At 42.0% G+C, this 15,673-nt stretch overlaps 1 protein-coding gene across 4 annotated transcripts in view; it reads right to left on the bottom strand.

Annotated features, from left to right (window-relative positions):
* PRKCD (protein kinase C delta) overlaps positions 1-15,673 on the bottom strand; it is a 60,215-nt gene that overhangs the window by 1,610 nt on the left and 42,932 nt on the right. For 2 of the 4 annotated variants that reach the window (XM_083869770.1, XM_083869772.1), the window contains 13 exons: positions 11,117-11,273; positions 10,476-10,507; positions 9,688-9,773; positions 9,263-9,392; positions 8,539-8,639; positions 6,965-7,061; positions 6,526-6,656; positions 5,714-5,887; positions 5,082-5,173; positions 3,552-3,614; positions 2,301-2,439; positions 1,298-1,486; positions 949-1,077 (listed from right to left, as the gene is read on the bottom strand). In XM_083869770.1, the coding sequence (XP_083725896.1) occupies positions 949-1,077; positions 1,298-1,486; positions 2,301-2,439; positions 3,552-3,614; positions 5,082-5,173; positions 5,714-5,887; positions 6,526-6,656; positions 6,965-7,061; positions 8,539-8,639; positions 9,263-9,392; positions 9,688-9,773; positions 10,476-10,507; positions 11,117-11,273 (1,520 nt within the window). Of the gene's footprint in view, positions 1-948; positions 1,078-1,297; positions 1,487-2,300; positions 2,440-3,551; positions 3,615-5,081; positions 5,174-5,713; positions 5,888-6,525; positions 6,657-6,964; positions 7,062-8,538; positions 8,640-9,262; positions 9,393-9,687; positions 9,774-10,475; positions 10,508-11,116; positions 11,274-14,833; positions 15,050-15,673 lie in introns of those variants that run through there. The other 2 variants (XM_083869773.1, XM_083869771.1) reach the window with 2 other exon arrangements.

Genomic DNA, 15,673 nt, shown 5'->3' with positions numbered 1-15,673 from the left:
AAAGATTATCTGTTGACAAAAGTAATGCAGCATTAACTTACACATCATATCAACATTTCTTGCCATTAACCAAAATGTTTAAATTCCTGAGAACATTTTACAGGCTGTACTTGTTCAGAGAATAAAGCAATGCCTTAGAGTAGCTGTTCTGTGTTTCATAAATATTCATGTAACTACAGACTGTTCTAGCGCTGATCCACCAAAGATTACTGTTAGTAGGATCCTTATGTTCCCAGACTTCCCACTTCTCTGGGAACAAGCAAAACAAAACCTTGTGTGTTTGAAGGGGAAGCTCTCCTCCACAGAGTACATTTTAAAGAGACTGTTTCCACCAGAGCATTTCACCTGTTCTAGTACCAGGCTGGAGAAACACTGGTTTGGATTTTTAACCAGGTGAGTTGAAGCATCCCACTGTGATACAGACTGAGTTACAGTCTGTTCTGGAAGTGTTTTTTCAGGTACCACTGGGCCTGTACATGAATTCCAAGTTCAGCATCTTAGAGAATTCTGCTTCTTGCCCCCTTGGAGATACCTGGGTGAGTTTGAAGCAGCCGGGATTTAATGCTTGGACAGAATGCCTGCAGTCAGGTACCAGCCTGGACTGCTGCTCCTCCAATGTGGCATTTCAGGAAAGCAAACTGCAAGGAACTGTGAACATTCTAATGCAGAGGAGAATGGAGATCAAAGCTATCTGATGATTTTCCTGAATGTTTTATTAATAAAGAAGCTCCTTGAGAGCAATAGGAAGACAATCCTGGCAGGAAGATCTCAGGGCAGTCAAAGGAATACAGTGCACCTGTGTAGAAGTGACCAATGGGTTTACAGATACACAATGTTCTCATTTATAAAATGTGAGGAGAAAATAGCAGTAGGATCCTTTGTGCAGGTATAGAATTCACCCCTTTCCCCTGGGCTGCTGTTTATAAGAACAAAGAACAACCCACGTACCACTTTTGGCTTGAAGGGAGGGTCTGCCTCTCTCTTCTCTAGCACTGTCCAGTTGATTGTTTTGAAGAAAGGATGCTCTCTGATGTTCCCAGTGACACCAAGTCGTTTTGCTGGATCCCTTTCAAAGAGCTACAAGAGAAGACACCCAGCACAAAGCATTAGGGGAAGAATTACAGGGATGGTGCTAAAACAACCAAGGGTGCTGACAGCAAACAGAGCATTAGGAATTCATCTGACTTTGCTTTCCCTTTGAAAGAGCAATTTGCTGATAAACAGCTCCTTTATTAGGAGATTTGTCTCTCCCTGAACAGAGACAGTACCAGGACCCCAAGGTGATCATCAGTCCTACCTTTTCTAAGATATCCTTTGATTCCTTGGTAATCCAGCGTGGGTAGTGAGGAGTGTCCACTCGGATTGACTCAAACAGTTCATCTTCATCATCCCCATGGAAAGGGGACTGGCCAATCAGCATCTCATACAGCAGCACCCCAAACGACCACCAGTCCACAGAGAACGTGTACCTCAAACCCTGCAGGATCTGGGGGAATACAGGTAACAGGTGAGAAGCAGCAATACATCCCAAAAAACAGATGTATTTCAAGAGAGAATCTTTAATGACTACAGCACTTAGGGCAAAAGTAAAAATCCATCTCTCTGGGAAATTGTGGACACTGATGCAGAGCTGTGGTTTTACCCTAGGCTGCTGTTTGTGGGAGTTTGGCCAGTTTCATGGACAGCTCTTTGCTCTCATTCAGAAGTTTTCTCCCTTAACTTTAAATAACCATAGAATTAAAAGACATCCTCTCTAGTTTCTGTACGAGATGAAGGGAGAAGCAAGTAGTGCAGCAAAGTAGATTCCTTCAGAAGTCTTTGATGTAATTTATAGCTTTAAATGTGAAATACCTTAGTTGAGCTGCTTTGTAAATAGGATTTAAAAAAACAAAACCCCACAGAATTAAACTCTGTGAGATTCCTCTTAAAAGCTCCTTTTGTTTTGAGTCCTGGTTGTTTGCACAGGCACAAGTCTCTTCTCCATCTGCAGTGCACATACATAGATTCATTCTGCAGGAGCCTCACGGGTGTGCTGGCTACACCTAACCCCCACCTCTTAAGTGCATTTTAACTTTCCAAACCCACATTTTTTTTAAACTTACAGCTACAGAATACTTTAAAATCTCAAGTACCTTCTATAAAAACCACAGATACAATTTTTTACCTCAGATTTTTTCCTCTAATTACACGTGGGACTTTTCTGAACTATTAGTGTGCAAAGAGGAGATTAATCAGAGCAGCTCTTGGTGCCACCAGGGCAGCAAATCCATGCCAGCAGTGTTGGTGTGTGCCACACTGACCTCGGGAGCGATGTAGTCGGGGGTCCCACAGAAAGTGCTCGCCTTGTTGTCACCACCAATGTTCTCTTTGCACATTCCAAAATCAGCTATTTTGATGTGGCCGTCTTTGTCAAGCATCACATTGTCCAGTTTTAGGTCTCTGCAAAAAGTGTTTCAAAAACGTTGTGCTTTGGGTAGTTTTTGTAATCAGATGCACACAAGTTTCTTCACTGATAGACACCTCCCCAGCTGCACACCCAGAGGTTTTTCGAGAAAATAATCATCCATAAACATGATCCATCCAAAATGGTTCTTTTGTGCTTTGAAGGCATGAGGGACAAGGGAAGAATTCTCTCTTGTCAAAGAAATAAGAAGCTGAGGTGCATATATAGAATGTGACCTTATAATCCAGCACATTTGCTTTCAGATCCTGAAGCACAGCCAGAGCTCCTGTTGCTGCTGGAAGGCAGCGTGAATTAATGCCCCAGGAGCTGACACAGCAGTGCTGCACCAGCTCCAGGGCTTAAAAGAAGGATTGTGTTGGATTCTGAGAGCCTTTGGCAGGAATTTGATTGTTTGAAACCTGTCCAGCTCTTAACACTACCTGTGACTTGCTCCTGGTTTCAGCACAAGTTCATGTGTTGTGGCACAGCCTGTGAAGGGTCCTATTCATGTCTTTTCTCAGAACAACACTATTCAACCAAGAAAGAGCTTTTTTTCCCAGCAGTTTCCAAAAGTTACATTCCCTCCCTTTGACCATGCTGCATTTTTTGTCCATCTGGCTGCAAATGCACATACCAAGGAGGGTAGGCTGGAGAAAAGCTGAACAGCCCTCTGCTTAGCAAGGGCTGAAACAGAGCAGAGAATTCCACATGAGAACAGGGCAGTCTTTTCTCCTGGGTAACTGAAGTTCCCAGCACCAGCAGTGGATCAGGGTCTGGCCCTTGATGCTTCAGCCTTGAGAGGTTTGCTTGGTGGTTTGCTCAGGGAGCCTCTCCCTCACCTCCACACTAAACAGACTCATGATTTGAAGGCAGTGTTTGAAAATAACTGAAACAAAACTGCTTTTGTGTAACACAAATCCCATTCCATCATTCCAGTTGCCAAGGAAAAAACCACACAAAGAAAGATTCATCTCTGGCATGTTAACGGCCTTGGAACTACGTGAGATCTCTGACAGAGCTTGTGCTTGTTACATCAATCAGGAATTAAAAGATGCATGAAGTGCTGAGACAATTCCCAGGTCCCAGCCTGGAGCTAGCTGGTACTCACCTATAAATAATGCCTTTGCTGTGAAGAAATTGGAGCCCACATACAATTTCAGCTCCATAAAACCTGAAAAGACCAAAACATATTTTAATCTTTGCTCAGTTACAACATTCAATGCAGGTAGCCAAAATAATGCTGTGGGCATCTTTTCATGGAGTGGGAAGCACTGTACACATTTTTAAATCCCAATATCTCTGTGTTTGTGCAGCCAGATGCTGTAACCTGCAAGTTAATCCCTTCACCACACATCGGCAGTGTCCAACACCAGACAGCAGAGGGGACACGGCAGGAATTGCTGTAAGGCTTCATCCCACTTCCCTCAGGGAACACCATCCCTTCCCCTCCTCCTTAACAACAGTCTGTGTGTGGTGTTAGTGACAAGGCACCTGCCTTTTGAAAGAGCTGCTGGGAGCTCAGGATTGCTGCAGGAGGGACTGGGCACGGTAAGAATTGGGGCTCACCTGTCTCCCTCTGCACCTGCCTGGTCACAACAGACAGACTCAAAAGTGCCATCACTTCAGGGGCATTCTCCTCAAAAAAAAGAGGTGATAATCTAGGGGACATGAAGGAAGATCTGAAAGAATGCTTCCCTCTGCCCCACAAAGCATATTTTTTTTTAATTGGAAAAAACCAAAACTATTTCCATTTCTGTATAGAAGATGAATGTTGGTCCAAAACAAATAGGCACAGAATACATCCAGAAAGGATGCCAGATGCAGGTAAGCTGGAGGGGCTTTATCCACATTTTTGCTGGGGAGAGTGGGAAGGGAGCTGAGCTATACAACTGGCTGCTGTTGATGCCAGACTTCTTGCTGTGATCCCATCCAGCCAGCAATCCTGAGTGCAGTGCCAGTAACAGAAGTAATTTTCCTGGGGTTTACAGGAAAGTCCAGTATTCTGCACTGTTACTTCTAAAGGTTTACATGCCACCCCTTCAATGATGCCATTAAAAACACCCATGGGTTTGGATGAGAGAAGTAGAAACTGACTTCAAACTAAAAATGATAGCTAAAGTAACAATAATACAGCGTTTTGGCATCCTTTAAAAATCACTGGAGCTGAAAACTTAAGTCACAGATAACTGACACAGGTGCACTTACTAAACAAAGTGCTTACCCATTTAATTAGCATCTTATGGAATGTAGGTTTTTGTACTTTAATGTCAATTTAGCAATAGCAGTAAGTAAGTGTTGAACTTTTTCCCCCCATGCTGTTTTCCAATTTTTTCCATCAGAATACTGCCCTAAAGTACACTGAAGCTGTGCCTCTTGCTTTTCAGTGCTGGCTTATTTTGCAGTTTATTTTGCACCTCTAGGAACAAGCATCCCATAAAGTACAACATCACGCTGTTACATAAATTAAGCAATTGCAGCTCCACACATCATTAAGTGAACTTCATTGTGTTCAACCAGTGCCTAGAAACATCTTCTCAGCCATCAGCCACTGAAACGTGACTGCAGGTAAGGAGGGGCACAGAAGCCATAAAGCCAGAGATTAAACCATTAATGGAGGTGGGGAATGAAGAGGACTCACGTTGCTCTGTAGAGGTCGAAACGCCCCTTGTCCTGGATGTGGAACATCAGGTCTCCCCCGTTCAGGAACTCCATAATGAAGAACAAATGATCCTTTTGCAGATAACCAGGGAATGGAACAATTACTGATGCTATCCAACCACAAATGAAGTAGCAATGTGCCTCCAGGGGACCAAGCAGCCACTTCCCTCTTCTCCTGAAGTATTTTTGGTTTCAGGCACCCCTATGAGGCTCCTACAGAGTTGAGTGGCCTGGTCTTGTAAATATAAATATATGATCTTGTATTCTGTGGGTTTCTAGACTTAATACACACTTAAATAGGCTTCCTGATGTCAATCTGTGACAGTCATCCTTTTACCCTCACTGAGGGTAAAGCACAGATCAAGGACTTTATTCAACTCCTTCTAATTCCAGACTGCATGGATGTTTTTCTGATTTTATTCTGTCCTTATCAAGATCTGTTTGGTCATGTTCTTATTTACTTTCCATTAGGCCCATGAATTATTGCACAGACCACAGGAAAAGGACATTTAATTCTTGAATCACTAAATTACTTTCATTTGATTGCTGGTATCAGCCTCCATTAAAAGGCTCGATGTGTTTTGTTGCTGTCACCATTTAAATTTTTCTTACCTTTGTCTGAAACGTGCAGTAAAGATGTGTGAGAAATGGATTTTCCCAGGCAAGAGCAAGGACCCTCTTTTCCACCATGGTACATTCCACGTCATCATCAATTAGCACCACGTCCTTTTTCAGAGCTTTGACAGCAAAGAATTCATTCTTCCCTTTCAGCTCAGCAAGCAGAACCTACAAAAAATAAAATATGAGAGTACAGCACATGTAGGAAAGACTGGAGCTGATCTATCAGTGAGGGAAAGCCAAAGGTGTTCAGAGCACGTGCACTGACAAAAAACACATTTAAATGGGAAAGATGAGGGAAGTTTGGGAAGGTGAAGCTGCTGGACACAGATGATGAGATAGGCACAGCAGTTTTTCTGTCAATGTTCTGTGAGTGTATGAGCAGCAGCCATGTAAAGCCTGGTCTGTGTCTAGAGCTGCAGTGTCAGGGACAGCAGTGGACAGAGCCCATGGAGGCCCCACTGCTCTCCCAGACATCCCCTGCCACTGCACTGGGGCATTGTGAGGCTCTTTCTGTGTGGAGGGAACAGAACCAAAACATCTATTTGCACTGGGTGCATTAAAGGGCAATTCCTCTGCCTCGATACTAAACACTGACAAACTGCTCTGCACCATGAATCACTTCTGGGTTTACACAAGATCCAGCTGATGAATTTCTAGTACCTTTGACAAAGATGTCTACATACAATTCTGTTAGAAGATTAGTGACCCAAGAAGCTGTGAGACCTTTCTGGTTAAAGGAAACAACCCATCACATTGCAGAGATCAAGCCAGGCAGACACTTTAACTCTCAGTTTGTCACCTACCTTTCCAAAGCTCCCTTTCCCCAGCACTTTGTGGAAGACAAAGCTGTCTATGTTGAATTTTTTCCGTGCAGCTCTCGGCACTGGCTTGGTTGTGCCCACCTCCCAGAGCTTATCGTACTCGCTGTTATCTGCTGATCAAAACAGGGAGGGGAAAGGTCAGTGGCTGCAGGACTTGCAGCCCTGGGTAAAAATTAGGTACTGACATGGTTTTTTCAGTGCATCTGCTGCTGGAATTACTGGTGAACCCAAACATAAGGGACAAGTCCTGTGTAAGCTTTTCTTGTGGCCAGGAGATGGTAAAAAGAAATACATGCTGCTTTTTTTAACAGCACTCACTAAAAAAATTGTCAAACACAAGGCAAGAATGTCAAGGCAAGAATTAATAACTTCTTAAATTGTCTGGTAGGTAAGAGGCTGTATTGAAACACCATTTCCTCACCTGTTGTGTCTCCTCCAGGAGCTTTATGTTTCTTATCAAAATCTTGATAAATACCAACACTTTCTACAGATCCAGAATCAGACCTTCGTGTAGATTTCTGGGGAGACGGGGAACATTTCAAATTATATTGGCACTGTTACTTTAGAAATAGAGTAATAGCTTTAAATGTAACATGATGGCAGCATAAACCTTTATTTTAAGTTATTAATTCCCAGTATGTATCTCTTCTCAAGAAGTCTGGTTCACAGACTGTTTAGTCACCTTCTTTACAGCTTCACAACAACCATTTGCTTTATTTCCTTCACTGCAAGAAAGTAAGTCACTGAAATTCCTGTACAGTCTGTTCCATTGTTCATTGCAAAATTATTAAAGGTATAATGGTTTGAACCACAGTGATAAGAATTTGAACTGTGGGAAATGTCCCCTTGGATGTCTGTTCATGTGAAAGAGGAGATGGGAATCTCTGTTTTACTGGACATGCTGAAGTCATATCTGGATGTGACATTGGGAAAACAACTTTTACATATGGAAGATCCCTCAGATCAAATTCCAGTAATGAAAAGACTGAGCTCCTGTGTCAAGAAAGAGCTGCCATAACAGCTCTCACTGTTTTCAAAGTAAATATCCTGTGAAAGCTTAGGAATGCACATCTCAAAGGAAGCACTGGTAGCTTTTGTGATGTATTTTCCTGTTTTATTTCAGAGCTTGTGTCTGAATCTTTATTTGCAGAAGCTGACCAGAAAAAAATCATGCTACTGCAGGAGATGAACAATGCAAGCTATGGGGTCAGCATTAATTCCAGAGGGGTTTTCTCTGTGTGTGTATATATAGCAGATGAATAAAAATGAGAATATCTGATCTATTTCTCCTTATTCACTTAATTTTATCATTCAAGTGGAATTTTAAAGTTGGAGCATGTAAAAACAGATTTTCAGCATTACAATACTGCTGATTAATCCATTAAACAGAAAGAAACAGAATAATCTTGGCACCACAGAAGAACAAAATTGGATTTCAGGAGGCCACACACCTTTAAAAAAATTCTTTAGGTGGCAAACCCCCTTCCCTATTTCAGTTTGAGACTATTGATATCTTTGTTAGTGTCTATAAGTGTCAAATTAAAAAAGACAAAGCTATTTGCATTTCCTCTTTTCCAAATACAGTTCCCCATAAAAGTGATGTGTCACAGCTCAGCTGGTCTGTAGCCAAGATAAATTTGGCCATATCAGACACCCAAACTTGACCAGCCTAGAAGTAAAACAAGAGCCTGGATAAGGCAAGGGGAGGTTGGATTCAAATCTAAACAGGGGACCCACAGCCAGCCCTGTTCAATCCTGAATGCAGACACTGGCCAGGGGGCTGGGTAGTGCGGAGATCCCAACCCTCTGGGTGTCCAAGCCCCCTTTGAGAGGGTTCTGAACAACAAAACCTCATTTGTCTCATCAGGGAGTCGAGTCGTGACTCTGTCTCCAACTCTACGACCACACGTAACAGTGATGCAGAAAAGATGATGTAAAAACCCCAAAATGCTCTGAAAACAAGTTAATTACCTGATAAATGGCAATAAAGCTTACCTGGCTAACTTGATTTAAAGCTTCAGCTAGCAACTTTTGGTTTATTCCACATAAGTTTGCCACCTTCTTCTGGCATTTATGGTGCACATTCATCCCACATTCTAAAAGAAATGTAAGGATTGTTATACAAGCATCAGGAAAATACTGACATTACAATAAACAAGGCTGTTCTGTGCAGTTCAGAAACCTTTTTTTAAAACCAGACTGGACATGGACCTGTCATTGCTACCAAAATCACACGTTTTATGATTAAACACAATGAAGACTAAAAACCGTTTCACAAGCAAAAAACCTCCAATCATCATTACTGTATTCTCAAAACCCGTGACAATAAGCATCATATTGCATTTTTGTGGGAGAATCACAACAGCAATATTTACAGTGAATGCTTTGAACACACTTTGAGATGCTACATTGAGTAAGTCTCCAACAGCACTCTACGTTCAGTACTGTTTCAGCTATTCCCAAAATAGTAATTTTGATAATGCTCACTATTACATCCCTGCAGTGTTTCCTGACTCCTTCAGCAGCTCACCTTGGCTGAGTTGTCCCATGAGCCCAGTGCCTCTGTCTCCCTTTTGTACAAAAGCTTTTTTATCCCATATGGATGAGACGAATCCCACCCTACACTATACATGGCAAGGCACAGCGTGCTCCAGCTGCAATCTCCAGTGGGGGAAACACTGGAAAAGCAGAGAGAGCTCAGCTCCCTCCTCCTCCTCACCTTCACACTTGAGGCCTTGCTTGACCAGCCCCCAGAGCAGGCTGCCACAGTGGTCACAGAAGGTGGGGCTCATGTAGTTGTAGACTCGGAAGCGGTGGGGCATGTCGATGTTGAACCGCTCCTTCTGGAACTGAGCACAGCCACAAGGGTGTCACCTCAGCCTGGGCCCCTCACCCAGGATCTGCCCACCCACCCCTCACAGAGCTTTCAGCTGCTTTTCTGACTTGAAGGCTTTGCCCACTGCGTGTTACACAACTTTATACAACTTTACACAAGTTTATACAACTTTAAGCAAAGGCAGAACCTTGGGTTGGTACAGCCAAGCATCTCCCAAATGGAGCTGTCAGCTTCTGTTACAAGGTTTTGTTAGTTCAGCAATGTTTAATTACATAATTACACTCTAAATGTATTGTCCCAGCTCTTACCATTGTGTCCCTGCTGTTGGCTGCAGTACCAGTACACCTCCCAATGATTTTATCAATGCATTTCTTATGAATAGCAGCGTTGCATTCTTCAGGACATGCACAAGAAAAAAAAGGATTCCTTCAGATAGTAAATACACAGGATGAGGTGTTTGCATTTAATGTCAGAATGTGAAAAGCACACTCCTTTTGCATTCTACTGTATAGACCAAAAGTTCATTTTCTATCAAGGTATATCTTTATATATATAATATAATAATCTTTTTTAAGCTGATTCCCCCACCCTTCTCTTTTACCACAAACTTTATTTCTAAACTAAATCAGCAATATCCCCAGCATCTGATAACAGAAGGACAATATTATGCTTTTGAATTTTACCCTTTGATAGCTCCTCCCTGCTTTGAGTAATGCACAGATCTATCCCAAGTCAAAAGTGATTTTCAATTCAGCTGTAAAACCCCTCAATAGTTGTAATTCATTTTAGAAATGGTTTCACAAAGAACTGCTGTCATAAATGAGTGCAACTTTTCAATAGCATTATACACTTCTGAGAAGAACAGCTAAGTCTAAATCTTGATACTGAAATCTCAGGTAGAAATCATAGTCAGATTCCTTTGCTTATGGTGCAAAATTGATATTTAACATCTACTACTACCCACAGTGATGCTGCACTGTGCCATGCATATTTACAGGTTTTTTTATTTCAAGAGTAACTATTAGATCTCCAGATTCATGTGGAAAGCAGCATAAGAAGTTATTAAAACAAAAAAAAAGGCAAAAAATCAACTTACGTCTACATTTGTATCCCTGCTTGTTGAGTCCCCTGAAAAACAAATTATAAAAAAGAAAATCAATATATTTTCTAGAATAGAAGATGGCTGGTTTATTTTATTTAAATCATGTCAACCAATTAATTAATAAGCTGGTCTAAATTCTGGTAATCAGAATTCTCTGATAAGGATAAGGTCCTGTATTTGATAGACCAGCAAATTAGGAGAAAACCCAGAAACAAGGTTTCAATCACATGGGAAATCCTCCCAACCTAACTTAGGACAAAATCAGCTTTACTATGAAAGGGATCCAACTTGTGGCTCTCTAGTCTGCCATCGGTCACCTCACATCTCAAACTCTGGGCATTATTTTCTCAGACCCACCCCTCTTGTTCTCCTGTGACAGAGCTGATGATGATCACAGCCAGATATCACTTGATGCTGATGGAATTTCTGCCTATTATTTCAGTGGCAAAAATGTTCAAGCTCTATTTCTCAATGTGAAAGACAACTATAGTTCTTAGGTATAAAAATGCTCTTAGTATATAACTTCAATTTCCCAACACAAATTTATTTGTCACGTTTTGTCTGAGTATATCCAAAGCAAATTTTGCAGTATTTTGGGCCTTGGAGCTGGGGGAAGCTTAGATTTTCTTTCTTACCATACAAAGTCTCTGCAGACAGAGCAAAATGTAGGTTGTCCAAAGAAGGTGGCGATAAATTCATGATTTTTGATGTAGTGGATTTTGGCTTGCTTGATAGCTCCTCTCCTGTTGATGGTTACTGTCCCCTCCTCTTCCCTCATCGACTGTCTGCAGTCTGAGGGGGACACAAGAAGGCACACTCTTAATACTTCCAGATGTTACAAAGGTTAATATTTGCTTCTCCCAAATGCTCAGTTTGTTTTTCTGTTTCTGACTCATGTTTCTGTTCATTTTACACCTGCATTCTGCAGACTTTCAGTCCAGCAGAGGTGGGACAGGTGCACACACTGCTTCCCAAGGTGTCCCTGTGCAAGCACTTCCCACTCTGCCCCCACAGAAAAAGCCTTCAGCTGAGGAACTGACAGCAAAAAGCAGTGATGGAGCACAGTTCTGATAGAGAAGTGACAACCACCGCTGTTCCTTGAAAAAACATATCTATGATTTCTCTTATGTGATTTATTTTTAATATGAATAAATATTTTATTGGAAGCAGGAGGGTCAGTGCTGCTGCTGCACCTGCCCTCCTGAACCAGGACTACAGCAGAAATTCAGACTAACTTCTGCAGGACCTTCTGAGTGACCACAGGACCATCCTACTGGAAGATGACTTTCTTCCAGCCTCCAGGACCATTAAGCAGCAAGGACAAATGAGATTTTCATTTAGACATTTCCATTTTGCTGTTTCATAACATTTGTATTTTATCTTTCCGCAAGTCAGTCTCATTCCTTTCCCCTTCTAGCCCCCATGGAGTCAGATTTAGTATTATAATAATACTACCTGCTCCTATCTACTGTAGCATCTAATACTGGATCCCATAGAAACCACGTGTAGCATTAAGCCAAGAAATAAAACAACAAACAAATTCTCAGGCTCCAAGTCCAACCAGCTCATACAGGTCCTTATTACAGGTTATGGTTATTTTTATTCATTTCCAAGGCAGCTTCTGAGTTCTGCAAAAATGCGTATTTTGTGGCTCTAAGACTGAGACACAAATTCAGACTATTTAGTCTTAATTAGGCATTTTTAAACTCCTAGGGCTTTGTAGCAGAGGTAATCCAATGCAGGTGTATCAAGAGACTGGTTAATTGATGATTTAACCTGAGAACACATTTCTTGTCAACTGAAAGGAGCTGTTGAGGGACAGTCCCACCCAGCAGGAAAAGATAAAGGCTTGAGCTGGCAATGAAGAGCTAATGAACTGCTAACTCCATCAGCTCTGGCCAGCAGCTTGTGGGTCCCAGCCTGGAAGAAATGTGGACATGGCTCACATCTCCAAAGTGCTGTAAAGCTGAGGGCAACAGGATCTTGCTGTTTGCAGCCTGGAAATTTCCACAGCAATGGAGCGAGGAAAAAGTCGGAAGAGCATTTTCCCCATTGTCAATATAATAGGGTTTTTTAAAATTTGCTCCATTGCACTGCTGCCTTTTATCATTATCAGTGAGAGCCTTGCTTTTAGCACTGACAGAAGCAGATTTGTTTCCTTTGCCAAGTCACACTCATTGCAATGCCTGAGCTCACTATGAAGTTACCCGGGAGCTCTGATTTTCTGGCTGCTAGAAGCACTTGGTTCTTGTCATTTTTTTTAACTGGCTGCCACCACCTCTATTCCAACAGACCGCTGAACCTGGAATACAATCTGCCATGTGACAGCATTCTGAGTGTCCTACACTAATTTATCTGTCACAGGCAACAGCAGCCACACTGCAGCAGCTGTGTGCTGTCTTAGAAAAGAAACGGCACCATCAGCTCAGACTGAGGAAAGATTAGGCATTTTAGGGAAGAGAAAGTTCAAAATAGGTCTCCAGGTTTTGCTACTGGTTATTAATGTACTTTTCTGAGAAACTGGCCACCTGGTTCAGAGAAAAATCCATCCTGACAGCCCTGAAAGGACCTTTCAGTGTGCACTGTGACAGTCCCTGAGTTACCCTTGCCCCTCCAGGAACAGGATTAGTTTTCCTTGTTCAAACAGGCTGCTGAATTCATCCAACACAAACTCATCAGCTGCTGCACTTCAGCCTGTGGCAGTCTGCAAACTGTGCTCTTTCTTTGATCCTGCTGAGCAAACACACAGACCTCACCCACTGCTCCTCAAATGCTTCAAGGAAACCACATTTGTGTGGTGCAAGGGAAGGTGCTTGAGAGGCAGCAACCCTTCATAATGTTTGCTGCAGCAAAGGATGTCTTCATAAGGGGATTTAATCAGTAACAGCAACAAAGCAGAGAAAGGCCTTTTGCCTTATGGCAGTGTTCTGAGGAGATCACCTGTGATGCAGCAAATTACCAGACAAAAGCCTTTCTAAAGTCCGTAACACAAGCAAACCAAGTGTTTAGTGAGGAACAAACACCTCATGCTGAAATACTTGGAGCAATTTAGTATTACTGATTCTGCATGCAGAAATCTCTGACAAAACGGATCAATTTATGGGAAAGGCTGCTGTTTCCTCCCTGCCTGATGCCCCAATATCAAACTTAAGAGAAATATGTGAGACTGACATTTATTCTTTGAGAGGGTAATTATATAAACTAATCACTTTGGGTTTTTTTCCTTATTTTATTTTATTTTGCACATTTTCTTTAAGTATACTTTAATGTGGAAGAATCCTTGACCACAGCAAAACCTCAAAATCTGCATGTGAGGAGACACAGACTTTAGAACCAGTTGCTTTGTTAGATGCCTTTGACAAAACCAACCAATTTAACAAAGAATAGCTGATAACAGTTTTGTCTGGATCAGAAGCAGCTGAGAGGTTTGGAGAGCAGCTGTGAGTCAAGTTCATTTGGAGCTGAGGTGGCTCTGAAATTATGGTGTAATTTCAATTGACTATGGGCATGTTTAACAAGTTCTCTTTAATGTGTAAATTGCCTTTACTGTGTATTGCTCCAGAAAATTTTTAAGCAGCTCAGCCAACCATGAGGTTAACTGGAGAATAAAGGCTTAATTTCAGAGATGCAGAGACAATCAACAATTGTTGGGAAGTAACTTTCCCAACTGTATGGATGCAGGGTGGAGATGAGGGGGATGGAGAAGCACAAAGGGAAAAAAACTTTGCTTCCCCCTCCAAGCAAGCGAGGATTCCAATAAATGAAATGCTTGTCATGAACCAGCACATGGTCAGAAAGAGCACGTACAGAACAGCTGAATTAGCAACCAGGATCCGGGTGACCTCTGCAGCCCAGACTTGACATTCATCATTTTGGACCTAGCACACACCATTAAACATAATCTATTTCCTCTGTGGAGAGCTGTGGTTAATATTTATCTCTGACATGTTCATGTATTTCAAGGTCCCTTCTCAAAACTTGCAGCTGATCTGACAAAACCCCAGAAGTCTTCTGTGCTGTACATTCATGAAGAAACCATGAAGCAGGGCTGTGAACTGACAGTGCAGCTCTCCAGACTGCTGTAAACACCCCCCTGTATTCTCTGTTCAGCTGCACTGCCTGTCCTGCTGAACATTTCACAGTCCCCACAGCCACTAACACAACACCCAACCCACTGCCTGGAAAACATTTACTAAAATAATATTGCTGAGGCTCTGCTGAGCTGTAATAAACCTCAAGGTGAGATGTCACATTGTCTCAATTGAACCTCAAAAGTCCAAGAACAAAAGAAATCAACCTCAGGATAACCCTACTGGATTTTTTTAAAAGAAAAAAATTGAAAAAATATTTACCATCTTCAGAGTTCATTTTTCATCTTAACCTGCTTATTTCCATGGTGCTGTTCATGAAGAGGAAAGATAACAGTGCTACTGTCAGAGACTGGGAACCAGGACTTCAAACAGGGACAGGAAAGCAATCTTCTGAGCTGGTTGCTCAGGCTGAGATTTGCCTGTAACTTTATAATAAATTACAAACCCTACTAACATTTCTGTTCAGTGTCTGTCTCCTTCTGCTGTTCTGCAGCCTTGCACTTGGCTTTGTTTGAAAGTTAAGTGCACCTTCAGGTCAAGAAAAATATTAATCTCTAAGAGCAATCATTAAGAGGGAAAGCTTGTTCCTGACAAAGGAGACTTTCCCAGCCTGAACTGTCTCAGAGGCAAACTGCTCTTTAACCTGCTCCTGGAGAAGATTGCTTAAAGATCACATGTTAAAAAAAACCACAAAAACCCACAACCCAATCAAACCCCAAAAAAACAAGAAACCATTTACAGAAGTAGAAGTTTCCCCAAAGTTCTATGACATGAACTTGCTCTGTTAAATCATTTTAGTCTCTCTAAAGAGGGTTTAAGTTCTCATAGGTTTGGGTTGGAGCATTTAGTTCCAATGTCTGCCACAGGCAGGGATAACTTCCACTAGATCAGGTTGCTCAGAGCCCCATCCAGCCTGGCCTTGAACAAATCAAGGATGAAGTCCTGCTGTGGCCCCTGAGCCAGCACCTGCTTTAATATGTATGTCTGTAACGTTTCCTAGGCATTACTGACACCAACAGCCTGGTAGAAAAGTGTAAAACAAAACACCAACTTTAACAAGCCCTGCTTTTCAATCCAGGGTTAAAAAACCCCAAAACCAAA

This window comes from Zosterops lateralis, assembly GCF_965231275.1.
Source record: "Zosterops lateralis genome assembly, chromosome: 11".
NCBI lineage: Eukaryota > Metazoa > Chordata > Aves > Passeriformes > Zosteropidae > Zosterops > Zosterops lateralis.
Note: the sequence above shows the minus strand (reverse complement) of the source record. Positions and strands in the feature narration are given on the sequence as shown.